We start from the raw sequence: 16,956 nt of genomic DNA, 5'->3' as shown, positions 1-16,956 counted from the left end.
AAACAAACACAAAAAAAGCTACAAAGCACTGGTTACCTCCAAACTAGGAGCATCCTTTATGCTGGGGAATATCTCATTTTGTCCCAGTTCAAACTCGTCCAAAATACACAGCTGGTTGGAGGAGAGCTCCTATGTGACAAAGAGTACTGTGTGTGGCTTCAGAACAGTGATGGATGCATTTTTTCTTACCAAAGCATAAGCACCAATGCAACAAGTAAAAGTCTGACATTCAAAATATTACTTACTGTTAAACTAAATGTTATCACCTAAATGTAATAAGTATCAAAAATAAAAGTAGTCATGTGTGCAGCAGAATTGCTTTATTATCAGATTATTATTGCTGATGCACTGAGGTGTAAAACATTTTTAATGCTGTAGCTGGTTGTGCTAATGCTAATTGTTTAATCAGACAATGTACGCATTATAATACATTAAAAATGAATGGCATCTAAATGATTGCATTGCCATTTAGAAAAACAATTGTAGATTTATAAAACGTATACAGCTATTTAGCGTAAAAATTATACATCACATCCAAAGTCATAAAAGTCAAATTTCAGCCCACAAACATTTTTAATGGTAATTATCACTGTGATATAATAATCATTAAATATATCAAACTCTGTTACTGATTTGTATTTCAAACCTGATGTTGGTATGTGTGTCCCAGATGTTCAATCAGCTGGTTGTGGGAAGAGGTGAAGACCAGCTGGACCGTGTGTAGACAATCCTGAAGTGAGGTCAAACAGTGGAGAGCTTCTGGTTTTTCTCTCAGAAGTGCAGGTTTGTTCTCTGACTCCACTTTACTCAACAGCTCAGCCAGAGTCACCAGCTCAGTCGATACACACTACGCAGGAATTTAGTCAGAAAAACAAAAGTGGTGCGTTTAGAAGGTGGGCTATTTTTTTTTAAATTTTAAACAATAGACTTTCATAATACAGAACCACCTAAATGTGCAGTTATGTTGGGTATAACATTGTGTGCTTTAGTGCTGTAGCATTATGGTCTGTCACCTCCTGCTGTAGCAGCCTCAGTTGTGGGTCATCTTCACCAGGAGTCAACAAAAGGTCAGTCAAAGTGTCGAGACAGAGGAGGACCTTCCGTACAGCCTCGTACAACTCCTCATTTACACCTGGAGAGTTCACCTGGGAAATAACCAAACGCATGTGATCACTATCACTCAATGCAATGTTTTACTTAAATGATGAGATGTCAAACTGATATGATTTAACAAATTCGATCTTCTAAACATGGGTTGCTGTTTAGGTCAAGTATAAGAAAATACATCCATATAGCTTTACATGTTTGCACTAAGCAATTTGTGGGACAAATCTATAATAAAAAAGTGTATTATTTAAAATAGTCAACAATCTCTGCATCTGCCAACAAGTCCTTTTGATTAGGGACACACATGTGTACTGAGATTGAACCTGTGGTACTTGTACACACCATTTGTCTCAGCATGGTGATGGACTGATGTGTCCGCTGGAGAACAGCGGAAGCAGATCCGGTTGATATCGGCTCCCTTTCTGGGTCCTAAACAAAAACAGCAATTAGTAGTTAAAGTTTCACAGAGAGAAGGGAAAAAAGGATGCATGGAGGGAATAATTGGACAGAGAGCAAGGAGTTAAAACTTGCTGCGCTCATTCTTTTCCTATCAGGACAAATACATTTTCGCTTGTAATTTCTTACCATAATTTTCTGACCATAATTTTCCTTCAATTCCAAACAATAATATTGCAAAATGTTCAAGGTTTTGCTATTTATTGCTCTCATTATGCTACAGTGTATACAACTAGGAATTTTAGAATTCTTAAAGTGAAAGGAGTGTCCGCACAGAGGACAAAATCCTCTCCTCCTCCTTTATTACAGTTCCGGCTTTCCAAAGATTTAGCGCACTGTTGCCCTGAAAACCAATGTGAAGGTGAAGTTAGTAGCCTAGCATCCACTTCTTAGAATTTGGTATTATGGTCCCATCTCACCCAACATCCGCATCATGTAACCTCCAATGCTCAACTTTTAAAAAGAAAAAATGAAATCAACTTACTGAAAGTAACTTTAGGTTACTTGAGTAACCCCGGTTCTCAGAGGAGCATGAGTGAGACTTCCCCTACCTTTTCATGAGTTCCTCCATCCTTTGAGCTGATTTGATGCTCCTCCTTAACTTTTTTCAAAGTGGTCAGTTTTTGAGAGATCTGGGTATAAAGTCGACTCCACCTCAGCTGCTCCTTGTCATCTTCCTCATGACCAACCAAGCTAGGGACCAAAAGGAACACACAGTATGCCTGAGTCTATGGTCTGCTATGTGCAAGTGTGTTGTAAAACTTACAGTCATCAATTCCTGTGACTGGCACTCCGTTTTTTTTCTTTACCTCATCGGCTCCTCAGACGACTCCTGGGCTTGTTGGGATTCTTCCACCAAATCACTATGACTGGTGCCAACTTTCCTTTGCTCCTTTAACACATCAGGAGTATCCTGGACAAAGAAGAGAAGCAAGGGAAAATGCAAACAAACAAATATATTCATTGTGATTTCTGTTGTGTATTATTTGAATGTCACTTATAGGAAACATCACATTAGACATAAATTATATTCAGGGTTTTAATGAGTCAACAATCAAGCTTTTACCATTCTCTTCATTCAAAGACAGATGTCACTGACTGGCTAATATTCTACTATTTTTAAAGTAAAAAAAAGTTGGAAATCTATTTTAAAGAGCTTCTCTTATCTTTCTCAGACACTTACCAGATCTTGATTGGGAGCTGAGGACGAAGACAGTTGTTTGTCCCCTTCCTCTATACACTCATCTGATCCTCTTATGGGTGTGAATGGAGTTCTAGGTCTTGCAGGAATCATTCTTGTGTCTTCCACTGCAGTTGCTCCAAGAAGGGACTTTGAAAGAGGGTCGGTTAAAAGGGTTTCATGTTTTGGTGATCCATGTTGACAGAGTGTGACAGCAGCAGAAAATTCATCTTTAGCTGCTGGAATGGCTGCAACGATGAGTGGCTCAGCTGTCACACTTTGAGGAACATTTATGGATCCAGGCTCTTTTCTATCAAGCCCAGGCTTCACGGATGAAAACCCAGGTTCTGCACCTTTTGAGCTTGTCTCCACTTCAGAGGAAAACTGACCAAGCATACTCTTCAGCGCCTGAAAGACAATCAAGCTTTAGTGCGTAACGTTTTGATATTAATGAACGTCCGTTACATTCAAGCCGTGGCCATTGAAGACTATCAGCTCCACACAACTCTCTCTGTATTTCTCAGTATGACTATGTTCAGAAGATTGTGGTGTCCGGTGACTTTCCTGCGCAGAAGCTCGAGTGAAAATAATGACTTCTTCTGAAGAGTCCATCATGTTTTTTTAATCCTCCGTGTCCTCCTTGGCTACAGGCAACTGTGTGGAGGAGGGGGGGTGCGTTCTCAATCACATAAGGCTTGTATCATGTGGACGCGCCAACAGTTTTGTTGTCATTACTTAGAATTCCTCATGGGGGCGACAGAAACTATGCACTATAGCTTTAATTAAGAACTGACTGAAAATGACCAGTCTCTGTAATAGCCAGGGAAAAAAAGACAAGGGCAGACGCATCTTTGAATTAAAAAAAATCTGTCATAATTTGTTATTATCATCGTTACTGCCATAATAATTTATCTGAATAATTGTGTACTTTAACCATGAGGAAATAAATACAATAATAACAAAGCCTTTTTAAAAACCCAAACATTTCAATTTAAGGATTCAAAACAAATGTGATGAATGCCCAAAGTAATCATCAAATCAAACAAATCTCTGAAGTGAAAAATGTTATTTACCTTCATTTCTGATAGTGGCTTAATTTCTGTAACATCCTCACGTTGCACATCTGAAGCGCTGAGTGTTTCCTCTGGGTCCTAACACATGAATCGTATTAATATACAAATGCAAATGGAATCCGTGTGTGTGTGTGTGTGTGTGTGTGTGTGTGTGTGTGTGTGTGTGTGTGTGTTGTGTGTGTGAAAGGACAGGTTTCTGAGGAGGAACATATTTCAAGCAGCTGCTTCTGACAGAGTGGATTCATCCAGTTTCAGGACTGTGCCTGCCTGACAGAGCTTCATATAAACATGCAAAAATATGCTAAAACCCTCCACACCACAGGAAAGAGAATCAACAATTGAGTTGAAAATTATGAAGTGAATCAAAATGTAAATAGGTGGAAAAATAGAGGAAAAGAGGAAGGAGCCCAAGTAATTTTTAGTTTCATTCCGAAACACATTTATTTAGTATAGTGTGTATTTTTGAAAACCTTTACCACGTCTTAAATGTATCTTTGTGAGGATTATGATAGGTCAAATTCAGTGACACTGTTGAGTGTGACATTTTGGAATGAAACCCAAAATAAAAGAGGTACCCAGAAACATGCTCCCCTGAGCTGTAATTATATTTCAGATTTACCTCTGGCATACTGCTTGTTAGTGTGTCAGAGGACGAAGAGTGACAACTCTCGTTTTCCTCATCCTCCTCTTCCTCTGAATGAGAGACCTCAAAAGTGTCCTGCTTTTAGTGATAACAGTGGATGATACAATCAAAACTGTGATTTAAAGGAAAATTGTATTTCTAATGACTTCACGTCCCTCAATGATCATACCTTTCCTTATTGTGATGTTTAAAGTGCTCATATTATGCTCATTTTCAGGTTCATAATTGTATTTAGAGGTTGTACCAGAATAGGTTTATGTGGTTTAATTTTCAGAAAACACCATATTTTTGTTGTACTGCACATTGGTGCAGCTCCTCTTTTCACCCTGTGTGTTGAGCTCTCTGTTTTAGCTACAGAGTGAGACATCTCACTTCTGTACCATCTTTGTTGGGAGTCGCACATGCTCAGTAAGTACTGCTAGCTTGTCAGTTACAGAGTATGAGGGAGTGCCATGCTAGCAGCTAGGCGAGCACGGAAGTAAAGGCTGGACTACAATAGAGCTGTTTGGAGCAGTTTGTGAACAGTGTTTTCTGTTGGAGATGGTAAGTGCCTTTGGGGTGGACTTTGGGCTTTTTCACTTTGTAAACCTATAACGTGCACAAAAAAGATATATAACACAATAAAGCAAAGGGAAAAAGCCAGAAAGCATAATATGAGCACTTTAAGCAATATCGGTGAGGAGAAGTGTTGCTTTTCAGGATGCATACTACCACGACTCCATTAGCACTCATCCACTCATTTGTGCGCTATTTACCATCTTTCATCTTTTCATTTTATGTGGAAGCTGATTTTAAGTACTTCTTATGAAGCATTTTCACTGCTTAAAACTATACTGTATAACAAAAAAAGCTTGACTAATGGAGTCTAATGAAGAAATGTATGTTAAGTTACAAAACACGTATTTCATTGAAATGATTGTTACATTTTTGGGGAAGATTTATACCAAACAAATAAATAAATGACTTACCCAGGAAACAACTTTTTTTTTCAATTGCTATGTGCAGTTTTAAAGTTATCTGAATGTGATTTCACAGCCATCCAAAAGCTATGCTACTGTAACTAAGATAAACTGAGTCTAGATGATTGTTCTGTATGGCATGCAAAACATACAATATGCAGTTTGCCACTCATTGGGTTTGCACAGTGGGACAATAATAGAATAATTGCCCAAAAAAACAAACAATAAAGGATTTTAGCTGAGTCTGCTTCACTGCTCAGTAGAATGGACGTTGCATGCAGGAGGGAGACAGGACTGAACCAGGCAGGTCCAACCCATTTCAGATTACAGAGGGAATAAATTATAGTCACCAAGCCTGACTTCCATTAAGAATTCACCAATTTTACTTGATGTTACTTATTCAAAATACATCTTTTAAAATTCGGCAACCAGTAGGAATCCTGGACTTGGTGACAGTCACTTTAATTTCCCAGAACAGTTGGGGGAAAAAAAGTGGTGGTCTGTGGCAAATCAGCAGAAAATGATTAAAGAGGAAATGCTTAATTGGTTTAATTAGAAGATCATTCCAACATTCAAACATCACACTGTTATTGTCTTAGCTGGTGTGTGATGATGGATTCTACCTTATTATGATCGTGATTATTATTACCTGGACTAGGCATCTATCTAGCAGCTGCATTTCTTCAGGAGTATCAAGGACTGCGGTCATGCCAAGATCCTTACAGGTTTCTTCCTCCTCCCTAATCTTGTTCTATGTTGGTCAAAGAAACAAGAGAAACAGAGAGAGAATGTGACAAGTGACAATAACGGATGAAAAACATACCAGAACAACACAATGGTTCCATTAACACAAAGATACAGAACAACCTTGAGTGTGTTTTGGAAAGAAACATTGCATAACGATACACACTTTAGCTAAAGTTCCCTGTTGCTAACAAGAAACATCCTTGATTGCTTTATTTATGTCATGTAATATGTCATTGTACGTATTCATGAAATCCCCCCCCCCTTTTTTCTTTGTGCAGTGGCATTCAAACTTCATGCAGTACCTCCAGCAGTGTGGCTTGTTGCTGGGTGAGTTGTTCCAGCTCCTCAAGCGGCTGCAGGAGCAGTCTGGCTTTGGAGAAAACCAGCAGGCTCTCCTTTGCTGGCTGTGGGAGGTGAAGCTCTCCTTTGCATCTTTCCATCTCCTCCAATGTCCTCCGCATTGACTGCACGTTGGCCAGGATCACCTTTAGGTTGAAACAGAATAAACTGGTTAAGACAGACTTTTTGTCATATGAATAACATACTAAGGTTAGACCTATGTACCAGTTGGCTGTAATATAGTCTATATCCACGACCTTCCACTTTTGAGATTGCTCAGTTGCAGCCGGAAATTTCGCCGGATGTCCTTCTTTTCGGCCGGATGTCCGTTACCTTACGCTTTCTTTCTTCTGTGTTGTAATTTTAAACTCCGGTGGATTTATGAGGACTGTGGTTAACTGCTCCTCAGATCTCTGCAGGGTAAATCCAGACAGCTAGCTAGACTCTCTGTCCAATCTGAGTTTTCTGTTGCACTACTAAAACAACTTTTGAACGTACACGTTCCACCAAAACAAGTTCCTTCCCGAGGCTATTTTGCAGAGACTGCCCATGACGATTGTGAGTGGTTCAAAGACATGCCAGTAAACAAGAGCACGTTTTTCTCCCATCTCGGAAAGCTGTGTGGACTAGCCAGACCCTCCTCTGCAGCACTGTGGAGGAAGGTCTGGCAATGTGAGACTAGCTGCAATACAAAACCTTTAATGACAGTAAGGTTTTGGAGGCAGAAAAACTGCAATTAGTTACCCTTATACTTTAGAAAACAGAACAAATGTTAAGTGTTATAGTACGTCTGTACTGCCAGGATTTAAATTTTGAAGCATAGAAAAAGTAACCAATATACAGTCAGGTCCATAAATATTGGGACATCGACACAATTCTAATCTTTTTGGCTCTATACACCACCACAATGGAGTTGAAATGAAACGAACAAGATGTGCTTTAACTGCAGACTTTCAGCTTTAATTTAAGGGTATTTACATCCAAATCAGGTGAACGGTGTAGGAATTACAACAGTTTGTATATGTGCCTCCCACTGTTTAAGGGACCAAAAGTAATGGGACAGATTAACAATCATAAATCAAACTTTCACTTTTTAATACTTGGTTGCAAATCCTTTGCATTCAATTACAGCCTGAAGTCTGGAACGCATAGACATCACCAGACGCTGGGTTTCATCCCTGGTGATGCTCTGCTCCTGCTTGTTCTTGGGGCATTTTCCCTTCAGTTTTGTCTTCAGCAAGTGAAATGCATGCTCAATCGGATTCATGTCAGGTGATTGACTTGGCCATTGCATTACATTCCACTTCTTTCCCTTAAAAGACTCTTTGGTTGCTTTCGCAGTATGCTTCGGGTCATTGTGCATCTGCACTGTGAAGTGCCGTCCAATGAGTTCTGAAGCATTTGGCTGAATATGAGCAGATAATATTGCTCGAAACACTTCAGAATTCATCCTGCTGCTTTTGTCAGCAGTCACATCATCAATAAATACAAGAGAACCAGTTCCATTGGCAGCCATACATGCCCACGCCATGACACTACCACCACCATACTTCACTGATGAGGTGGTATGCTTTGGATCATGAGCAGTTCCTTTCCTTCTCCATACTCTTCTCTTCCCATCACTCTGGTACAAGTTGATCTTTGTCTCATCTGTCCATAGGATGTTGTTCCAGAAATGTGAAGGCTTTTTTAGATGTTGTTTGGCAAACTCTAATCTGGCCTTCCTGTTTTTGAGGCTCACCAATGGTTTTACATCTTGTAGTGAACCCTCTGTATTCACTCTGGTGAAGTCTTCTCTTGATTGTTGACTTTGACACACATACACCTACCTCCTGGAGAGTGTTCTTGATCTGGCCAACTGTTGTGAAGGGTGTTTTTCTTCACCAGGGAAAGTATTCTTCGGTCATCCACCACAGTTGTTTTCCGTGGTCTTCCGGGTCTTTTGGTGTTGCTGAGCTCACCGGTGCGTTCTCTCTTTTTAAGAATGTTCCAAACAGTTGATTTGGCCACACGTAATGTTTTTGCTATCTCTCTGATGGGTTTGTTTAGATTTTTCAGCCTAATGATGGCTTGCTTCACTGATAGTGACAGTTCTTTGGATCTCATATTGAGAGTTGACACCAACAGATTCCAAATGTAAATAGCACACTTGAAATGAACTCTGGACCTTTTATCTGCTCCTTGTAAATGGGATAATGAGGGAATAACACACACCTGGCCATGGAACAGATGAGCAGCCAATTGTCCCATTACTTTTGGTCCCTTAAAAAGTGGGAGGCACATATACAAACTGTTGTAATTCCTACACCGTTCACCTGATTTGGATGTAAATACCCTCAAATTAAAGCTGAAAGTCTGCAGTTAAAGCACATCTTGTTCGTTTCATTTCAACTCCATTGTGGTGGTGTATAGAGCCAAAAAGATTAGAATTGTGTCGATGTCCCAATATTTATGGCCCTGACTGTATGTTATATTGTTGACTGACACATTTGAAAGTCAGGGTGCATTACTTTGCTCATAAAAGGATGTTTTACTTTATTTTACATCCTTATGAATCATCATTGATTAACTTATTTTACATGCACCTGAACTAAATAGTATTCATTCATAGATATGAATTATAAATGCATTGTATCACCTGTCGATTGTGAAGATGCTCCGTCAGAGTAACGCTGGAGTTGTCGGCGGAGGATAAAATCGCTCTGATCTTCGGTACATTCTTCTCCATGATCTTCAGCTCTGCTTCTATTGACTCCACCACCTGAAATGAAGATTGCCAGCAAGTTTTTCAGCGACTTGTAACTCTAAAATCAAGATTTCACATGCTAAACCTACAGTACAATAATATAACTGCTCTTAAAACTGTCTTGTGGATCAATGTGTTTTCAGGATGCTACTGATTGCATTTCTCTTGATTTAATATTATGTAAAAACTATTTAAAATTGGAGCTACACGCTGTGTAGCCACAATATCCCTGGTTTCATTCTGTCAGGGGACTTTTGTCCTCGGTGTCCTCTCACTGCCATTTAGGGTCACGCACAACCTGAAATTCCTCTCTTTCTGTAAATTCTTACCACAGCAGTCTGCTTGAGCTGCTGCAGTGGCTCTAGGATCTTGCATTGCATGTTGTGGACTTGTTGGTCATTCTGTTTCACCCTCTCCTCGTGGGTGCTGATGTCACACACAGCAGAGATCTCATCCAGGACTGGCCTGAAGTCTTGCAGGGTGTGTCTGATCCTCTCAGAGTCGTCCAGGACCAGCTGTAGTTCAGGATTTAAAATGAAACTGATCATTACAATGACATTTGTGAAAGTGCTTGTGGATACTGTGGTCCAGGGTTTCTCCCAGTGTATTGCAAGCCCACCAGGCATAAATTTCCCCCCACCAGGCCTAAGCCACTGGGATTTTAAAATTTTGAAACTAGTTACAGGGGGCGCCTCGGTGGGAAACTTAGACGTAGTCATTTTTCAAATTTCCAGTTACTGACTAAATGTAGGGCCCTATGAAATCGGTCTTATAGATTTTTTTAATTCTCAGTTTCGTGATTCCTTCCATGATTCTGTTATCACAGAAACTATTGGGCTCTACATCAATGCTCTTTGACTGGGCCCAATCGGGCCCCCGTTGAAAAAAGACACTTGCCACGGGGCTAAATAACTCTTCTGGGGGAAACCCTGTGGTCCATTTTGAATCATGTATATTAGGGTGACTGATAAAGCCTGACATGTGCAGTAGGAAATAGTGATGAGATACATTAAAGACAACTATACTATACGGTGGGTGTAAAACGTAACGTTATTAATGAATAAACTGTTAAAATAAATAAATAAAGCAAAATACATGTACATACATGTTCGCAGGGTGTGCAAAAATGCCACAATGACGAAAGTTATCAATGAAAACACATCACAGAAAATATATGTTCTAGTAAAACAAATGCACAAAACAAAACAGACATATTTAGGATAAAGTACAAAACGAAATATCAGAATAAAGAGAAAAAAATCTGTATCAGAGGTTGTTTTGTGTTTGTTTGCTTGTTACTTGGTTCCACTGACCTGAAGGGAGTTTGCATGATTCTGGAGGCCTCTGGCTGTTGTGAAGGAGCAGGGAGCACTGAGCCATGACTGGGCCTCATCCAACCAGCAGGTGGCGCTGTATAGAATGTCTTCAAACTCCTGAAGACAGGCTGGGATCTGACAATGGAGTAGAGAAAAATATGAGAAAGCACAATGGAAGTTTTATGAACACATTTATAGAAGCCACTTCCACAATGATGTACCTTATTTTTTTTTATTTTTACACAATACAAAACATAAAACTCGCAACATGAACAAATCCCCCCCCTTCCATGTAGTGCATTTCCAAGATACATAATAAGTCAAACCAACGGTTCCTGTTCCATGACCTCACATCACCACTTTCCCTGCATTCATTACAGTGTAAATATAACATAGTATGTATTCCTGACCTTGCTGAGGAAGGCGGTGCGTTGCTCGGCCATCTGCGATGCGTTTTGGTAGAGCTGCAGTGGTTGGGTGAGTTGGTCCATGAGTAGGTGGGTTTGATCAGGGTGCTCCTCCGCAATATCCTGCACCTCGCTCTCCAGGAGCATCAGGCGGCTGTGCCATGCATCCAGCTCATCCCACACACGCTGGAGAACAAACAATGTACGAGTATGTAGTAGCTTTGAAGTGACAAGTAGTCTTAGGAAGCAGAGACTGTTTCAGTGGATTTGTTGTTAAGTTGTGTATTACTTTTTTTACTGGGAAGTGATCATTTGGACACTGTTAGTCTGCCATTTTGTGTTTAGTATTGTGTTAGTTTTGCAACCTTTCTACACTGTAATTTTGCTTATAGCCTGCATACTTTTGCACAATAGCTAACATACTGTAGCTAGTTGAGGCTAATATAAGTGGCTGGCAGCTGTGTGTGCAAACATCAGATTTTTACCTTACCATTCAGTCATTTATGCTAACTGTTCAAAGTAAATGTGAAATTCAAAAGTGATAAATGAAAGTTTTTAAATTTTTTATACTGGTAAAGAGTGATTTATTCAAAAGGTAAATAAATGAAGTTAAAAACACATTTACGAGACATTCATGAAGAATATAGAAACACGTACAAACTCTCCACTCATGCATATCAACAGGTTTGTGTCACAACAGACACACAGACACAGACACAAACATAAACCAAGAAACACACACACCTTGAGTGCATTTTGAGCATCATTGACTGTTGGACTTCTTTGCTCCAGTAACGCTTTCACATTCTCCAGGCCAGAACCCAACTCCACCACTTGACTAGCCAGCTTCCGCACTGGGTTGCTCTCCTCCATGAGCTGTAGAATGACCACACAAACACACATTTAAAGACATGTAACAGGTTTTGGTGGGAGATAGTTCATGTGACACTACGGATGAATTCCTGTCCAGTTACCTTCTCCTCTTCTCTTTGGACAGACAGCTGGACTTCTTGTAACCTTCTGCTGATATCAGCTGGTATCTCAGCGTACCGACTCTGCACACTGTCCACGATACACTTGAGTTTGGCCTTCTGGGAGGTCAAATCCTGAATGCACGAGAATAAAATCAGAAGGACAAGATATATGAAAGACTGAGAGACTACAAGAGGTGGGGTTTAGCTCTAACCTCCTTCTATCTAAATTAGTTTAACTCATTTTCCAGTTAAAGGTTGAAGGTAAGCTTACAGTAGCCCCTCACAAGTATAGTATGCTCTTTATGAGAAGGATGACTGACAGTAAACACTTTACTGCTGATTTCTCACAAATGAGACAGTTTAGACCGACGTTGACTTGAAAAGACCACTTACGGTCTATAATCTAATTATTGAAGCTACATGTGGTCTGCAGCTACAACTGACAAAAACAAGGCCTTTGAATAAAAATGTATGTATATTTCTCACTGGCACTGCGAAGGCCTTCTAAGCAGATCCTGATGTTAAAAGACATTATCATTAAACATTACATAAAATTATAACTTTACAATTTCATCACTGATAAATGACCAAACATATACACAAACATATAAGTAAAATAGATTGAAAGACACAAGTTTTTGTCTGTCATTAGTTTGCTTTTCAACTGCCTTCTTATACATCTCAAGCTGCAGTTTTCAAGCTTGGACTATAAAACATAAAAAGGAGCCTGACCTGTTGTTTGCATGGATTCGAACAGGCTTCCAGTGGGGAAAGAATGGCAAATATGTGTTTCTCCAACTCTCCTATCTCCTCTCGGACTTGCTCTCTCTCTTTCTCCTCTGCCTGAGCTGCAGCTACCACCAGTAGGTTTCTCTCTTTCAAGCTGTGGAGAACAGTATCATATCAGCATCTCTGACATTAATGGGTAATCACTTTCCACACGTATATTGAATAAATCCCACCTTCTGACATTCTCTTGGATCTTCACTAGTGTTTTGCCAACAGGTCCGGGGCTGATGGGCTTCTGGGAAGTAGATAAGCTCAGGGCGTGCTCCAGTCGATGTGCCAGGGAAGCTAAGGCCTGCTGCTCCTGCTCCAGCCCAGTCTTTTGCATCTCAGCCTGAGCCAGAAGCTCCAGGGGTTCCTCTTGAGTGAAGATCATGGTGGAGGAGTCGGGAACCTCAGCCTGGAGACTTGCCAAACAGCTGCAACACTGCTCAATCTAAAGAAAATAAAATTGAATCCACAGTATATCTACATTTTACTTTTCTCTGTGCTTCATGTCATGTATGTTATGCTGCAATAACCTAGTTCGGTATCAGAAAGAAATAGAAGTCACTTAACATAGTAAAATGTTTCTAAGAAAAGTGGGAACTCTGAGAGCAGCTCTAACAAAAAGTGACACACTGTAGGTTGATGAAGCACTAATCCTTCAGTTCTGTAACCTTGCGCACATTTAACAGCCGGAAAATTTGAATTAATTTATGTTAGAGTACATTAGGTGATGTTTAGATGCAAAAGCTGTAAAATGATTTATTGTTGGTAAAACTCACACTTGTAGTGATGTCCTTCCATTCCTCTCCTCTCTGTTCTGTGTGTGCCATCAGGAGGCCGACACCACGGCGTAATGATACCCAGCGCCTCCAGAGGGCAGCCAGCTCACCGTCCTTTCCAACCCCACAGCCCTGCATCGGACAGCCAGCTCTCAGTTCGTCTATCTTACCTGCGAGGCTGCGGAGACCTTCCATCAGAAGCTTTATGGGATGATGAAATGAAGCTCAAATTAAAGTTTGATTTAGGCAGTATTTCTTTTACATGTACCACATTTTGGTCACACTCTTCAGTGCATTCCTGTGACAGGTACACGTTACACCAAATAAGCAAAATGCTAGCAGCTCTTTGATGCTGTAATTAGGCAAAGAGCTGCTTTAATAGCTAAATGCTAACATCAGCATGCCATTCATCCATCCATCCATCAAGTGGCACTAGAGAAAAATTCAGGGGATCACCACAGTTAGCAGGATTCATCTTTTGTTGCCCATGAATATTTGTAAAAGAAAATGTTGATATTTCAGTCTGGACCAAAGTGGCATCCATAGAGAAATTATGTCAGCATGGCTTAAAAGATAACAAGTGTAAATTGTCAAAATCTATGACAAGAAGGTTCAAGAAGGTGCAATATACAGTATGAAGACAAATGCATGCTGAGACATTAGCTAGTCACCATCAAAATAGTGCTGTATCAAACCTACCGTAGCTCCTTTTTGTTGGGCAACACATTTGTCATAGGAGGTCACTTGTTCTGCAGCACATTCTGAAAGCTTGGCTTCAAACCCTGAAAGACGCTGACGTATGTCTTCATGGCACTTCCTGTGGCTTTGTTGTCTTATTTCACACCTGTGAGAAATTTGACTTTTGGGTATTTTTACTTTGTTAAAATTATGAACAAGAAAAACCAATCATCATAACAAAATCTATACAGAAGCACTTCAATGAGGTAAGAACAGCCAGTACCTCTGCAAGGACTCCAGCCTGAGCTGGGCTTGGGCCTCCAGCATGGCTCTTCCCACCAACAGCTGACTAAGGATGCTGACGTGGAGCTGCTCAGTCTTTGGACGGGACAGGCAGGGTTGTTGGGGCACCCGATCCACAAGGTGGCAGATATGAGCCTGAAATCCATCTTCAAGAGCTTCTAGAGCCTGCTGAGTCTGTCTTTGTTCCTCAGTACAGTCCAAAAACCCTCCAGGGGCTGATAAGAAGGTGGCTTCGGCATTATGGAGGAAGCCTATTGCTCCCTGAGCAGCCCACTGGTAATCTTTCAAGGATTCTCTCGCCTGGCATAACATCTCCTGTTGGACACATGTTACATGATCAAGCACAGTTTAGAGAAACAACACACAAAAGGATCAATTGTAAAGTAAAAAATTCTCAATAGTAGGATAGATTAATCCTGAATATTTAAGCTTACCATCTGTAAATGGCACTCCTGCATGGTTGCATTCCTAAGAGAGTAAAGTTCCTTGTAGTTCTTTAAGTTAATTTTTTCTTTCCGTCCCAGATCTTCCAACATCCTCATCCCAGACTCCATATTTCTCCAAAAAATCCAGTTCCTTCTTAGTGCAATATCTATGGCTTTTTCATCTGGATTTACTGGTTCGGCTCCCTCCAGCTCCACCCTTGTTGTTAGGAAAAGATCTATTAAGGCAGGAAGCTCGGAAGAAAAATGCAAACCTAGCAGAAGCTTGGTCTCTAGGTTTTTGACGTCGTCTGTGACAGAATCCTCCCAGGAGACTAAAGTTTCCACAGTGCGGTGAATCCTCTGCCTCTCTGAATTAAGCTCAGAGGCGTGTAACTCATGAGCTATGGCCTCTAACTGGTCCGCTGCTTCCTGGCACTGTGTCTTCACCAAAGGAAGTTCGACCAAGAGTGTTTGGCATAGTCTGAACCTCTCACCCACACTGATTGTTTTATCTTTGGCTCGCTGGATTTGCTCCTTGGCAATGTCCCTAGATTCCTCCATTTGTCTCCTCAGGTGCAGATATTTGTCTTGCTCAATGGCATTAAGACTAAGAGCTTTGCACTGGTCTTGCAGTTCCCCAATTGTGCACAGCAGGGAGCTTCGCCTGGCATCATGGCAGTGCTGAAGCTCTTGCACTTGACACTGATGCTCCATTAGCATGTGCTTCCAATGTACAATTGTTGAAAGGGTTTCCTGTGTTAAAGGGAACCTTTGCTGATCCAAATCTGTGGAGATTTGCTTTAAGCTAGCCTGGATCGTCGATAACTCCTCATCTGAAGTGGTTCGTTCATGAATTAGCTCCTCTAATTCCCAGCTGGTTGCTTTCTCATGAGCTAGCAATCCGTCTAATTCTGTCCAAAGGCCTGACAGTCTGTTGACAAGGTAGCGGCTCTCTCCTGGACTCGACCATACAGCTATTTCCCTGCAACTGTCTGCCATTGCTTCCACCAGTTTTAGTTGGCTCTCTATCTCAACTGTGGCTAATTTGTGACTTTTCAGCTCGCTCTCCAGCTTTCTGATGTCAGCTTTTGAAACATTGTCAACATGAGTGCAGGGGTCTCTTTTGGCATGTGTTTCTGCTAGCCAGGCATCTATGCTAGCAAGTTGGCATAACAGTTTCTCCCTCTCCTGCAGATTTTTCTTCATGGTGTCAAGAACATGTTCCAATCTGTCAGAAATGGCTTCATACAGGTCTTCAATTGTCTTCAATACTTGGTCACTTTCCTTCTTCTCCACATCAGAGGCTACATCTTTCATCTCAACTTCTACTTGCATCTTGGATCTTCGAAACCAAAAATCAGTCTGAAATTTCTTCATCTCGACAATCTGAAAACGAGCCTCCTCGGGGAAAAGAGCTAACCTTTTCCCAGTAGAGATGTGTATCTCTGCCTGTTTGGCCCATATGATCAGGTCATGTAGTTGCTTGTTGATCTTAGCTGAAGAAATGCTGCCACAGCTGTATGTGGAAGTGTCAAGCTTGCTCTTGGTGACTTTTAGCAGGGACCCCAGTTCCTGAAGACTACGTTCGATCTCATCCTTCTCTTTCTGACCCAGAGAGAAATGGACAAGACCATCTGACTGGGACTGTAAGTGCAGATAAAGCTGGTTGTACAGTTTTAGGTCTGTGGTCAGACAAACAAATTCGAAAGCACTTTTGCTGTCATGGCTTTGACAAGTGGATTTCTGAAGAGCTTCGACCTTGGCTTTAAGCAGTTCGGCCTCTTTTATTAGAAGGGAGGACTGAGAGGTGGAGTTTGAGGCGTGCTGCAGAGCTCTTTTGATGCTTCCTTCTAAAAGCCTCCATTCCTCCTGGACATCTCCAAGCTGGGCGAGAAGAGCACCTGAACTCTCAACGTCGCTCAAGTGGACTGACAATTGACTACTTAACTGTAGGAGCTCTTCCATCATGTCTTTTTTCTGTACCATGGTTTGCAGCAGGGCGTGGAGTTTGTTAGCTTGAAGAGCACTGCTTCCTAAAGTACTTCTGAAA

At 41.0% G+C, this 16,956-nt stretch overlaps 1 protein-coding gene across 1 annotated transcript in view; it reads right to left on the bottom strand.

Annotated features, from left to right (window-relative positions):
* Positions 1–16,956, bottom strand: part of syne2a (spectrin repeat containing, nuclear envelope 2a) — a 95,503-nt gene that overhangs the window by 39,333 nt on the left and 39,214 nt on the right. Inside the window, exons 52-74 of the mRNA XM_078274639.1 lie at positions 14,916–16,950; positions 14,462–14,796; positions 14,200–14,344; positions 13,501–13,701; positions 12,910–13,169; positions 12,680–12,830; positions 11,948–12,079; positions 11,718–11,849; positions 10,977–11,159; positions 10,564–10,701; positions 9,580–9,765; positions 9,143–9,265; positions 6,468–6,650; positions 6,068–6,169; positions 4,436–4,537; positions 3,817–3,894; positions 2,747–3,151; positions 2,373–2,476; positions 2,115–2,256; positions 1,450–1,536; positions 1,014–1,145; positions 647–847; positions 37–129 (exon numbers count right to left, since the gene is read on the bottom strand). Of these exons, the coding sequence (XP_078130765.1) occupies positions 37–129; positions 647–847; positions 1,014–1,145; positions 1,450–1,536; positions 2,115–2,256; positions 2,373–2,476; positions 2,747–3,151; positions 3,817–3,894; positions 4,436–4,537; positions 6,068–6,169; positions 6,468–6,650; positions 9,143–9,265; positions 9,580–9,765; positions 10,564–10,701; positions 10,977–11,159; positions 11,718–11,849; positions 11,948–12,079; positions 12,680–12,830; positions 12,910–13,169; positions 13,501–13,701; positions 14,200–14,344; positions 14,462–14,796; positions 14,916–16,950 (5,650 nt within the window). The remainder of the gene's footprint in view (positions 1–36; positions 130–646; positions 848–1,013; positions 1,146–1,449; positions 1,537–2,114; positions 2,257–2,372; positions 2,477–2,746; positions 3,152–3,816; positions 3,895–4,435; positions 4,538–6,067; positions 6,170–6,467; positions 6,651–9,142; positions 9,266–9,579; positions 9,766–10,563; positions 10,702–10,976; positions 11,160–11,717; positions 11,850–11,947; positions 12,080–12,679; positions 12,831–12,909; positions 13,170–13,500; positions 13,702–14,199; positions 14,345–14,461; positions 14,797–14,915; positions 16,951–16,956) is intronic.

The sequence above is a fragment of the Sander vitreus genome, chromosome 18 (genome assembly GCF_031162955.1).
Source record: "Sander vitreus isolate 19-12246 chromosome 18, sanVit1, whole genome shotgun sequence".
Taxonomy (NCBI): Eukaryota; Metazoa; Chordata; class Actinopteri; order Perciformes; family Percidae; genus Sander; species Sander vitreus.
This window is presented reverse-complemented; position numbering and strand designations above follow the sequence as displayed.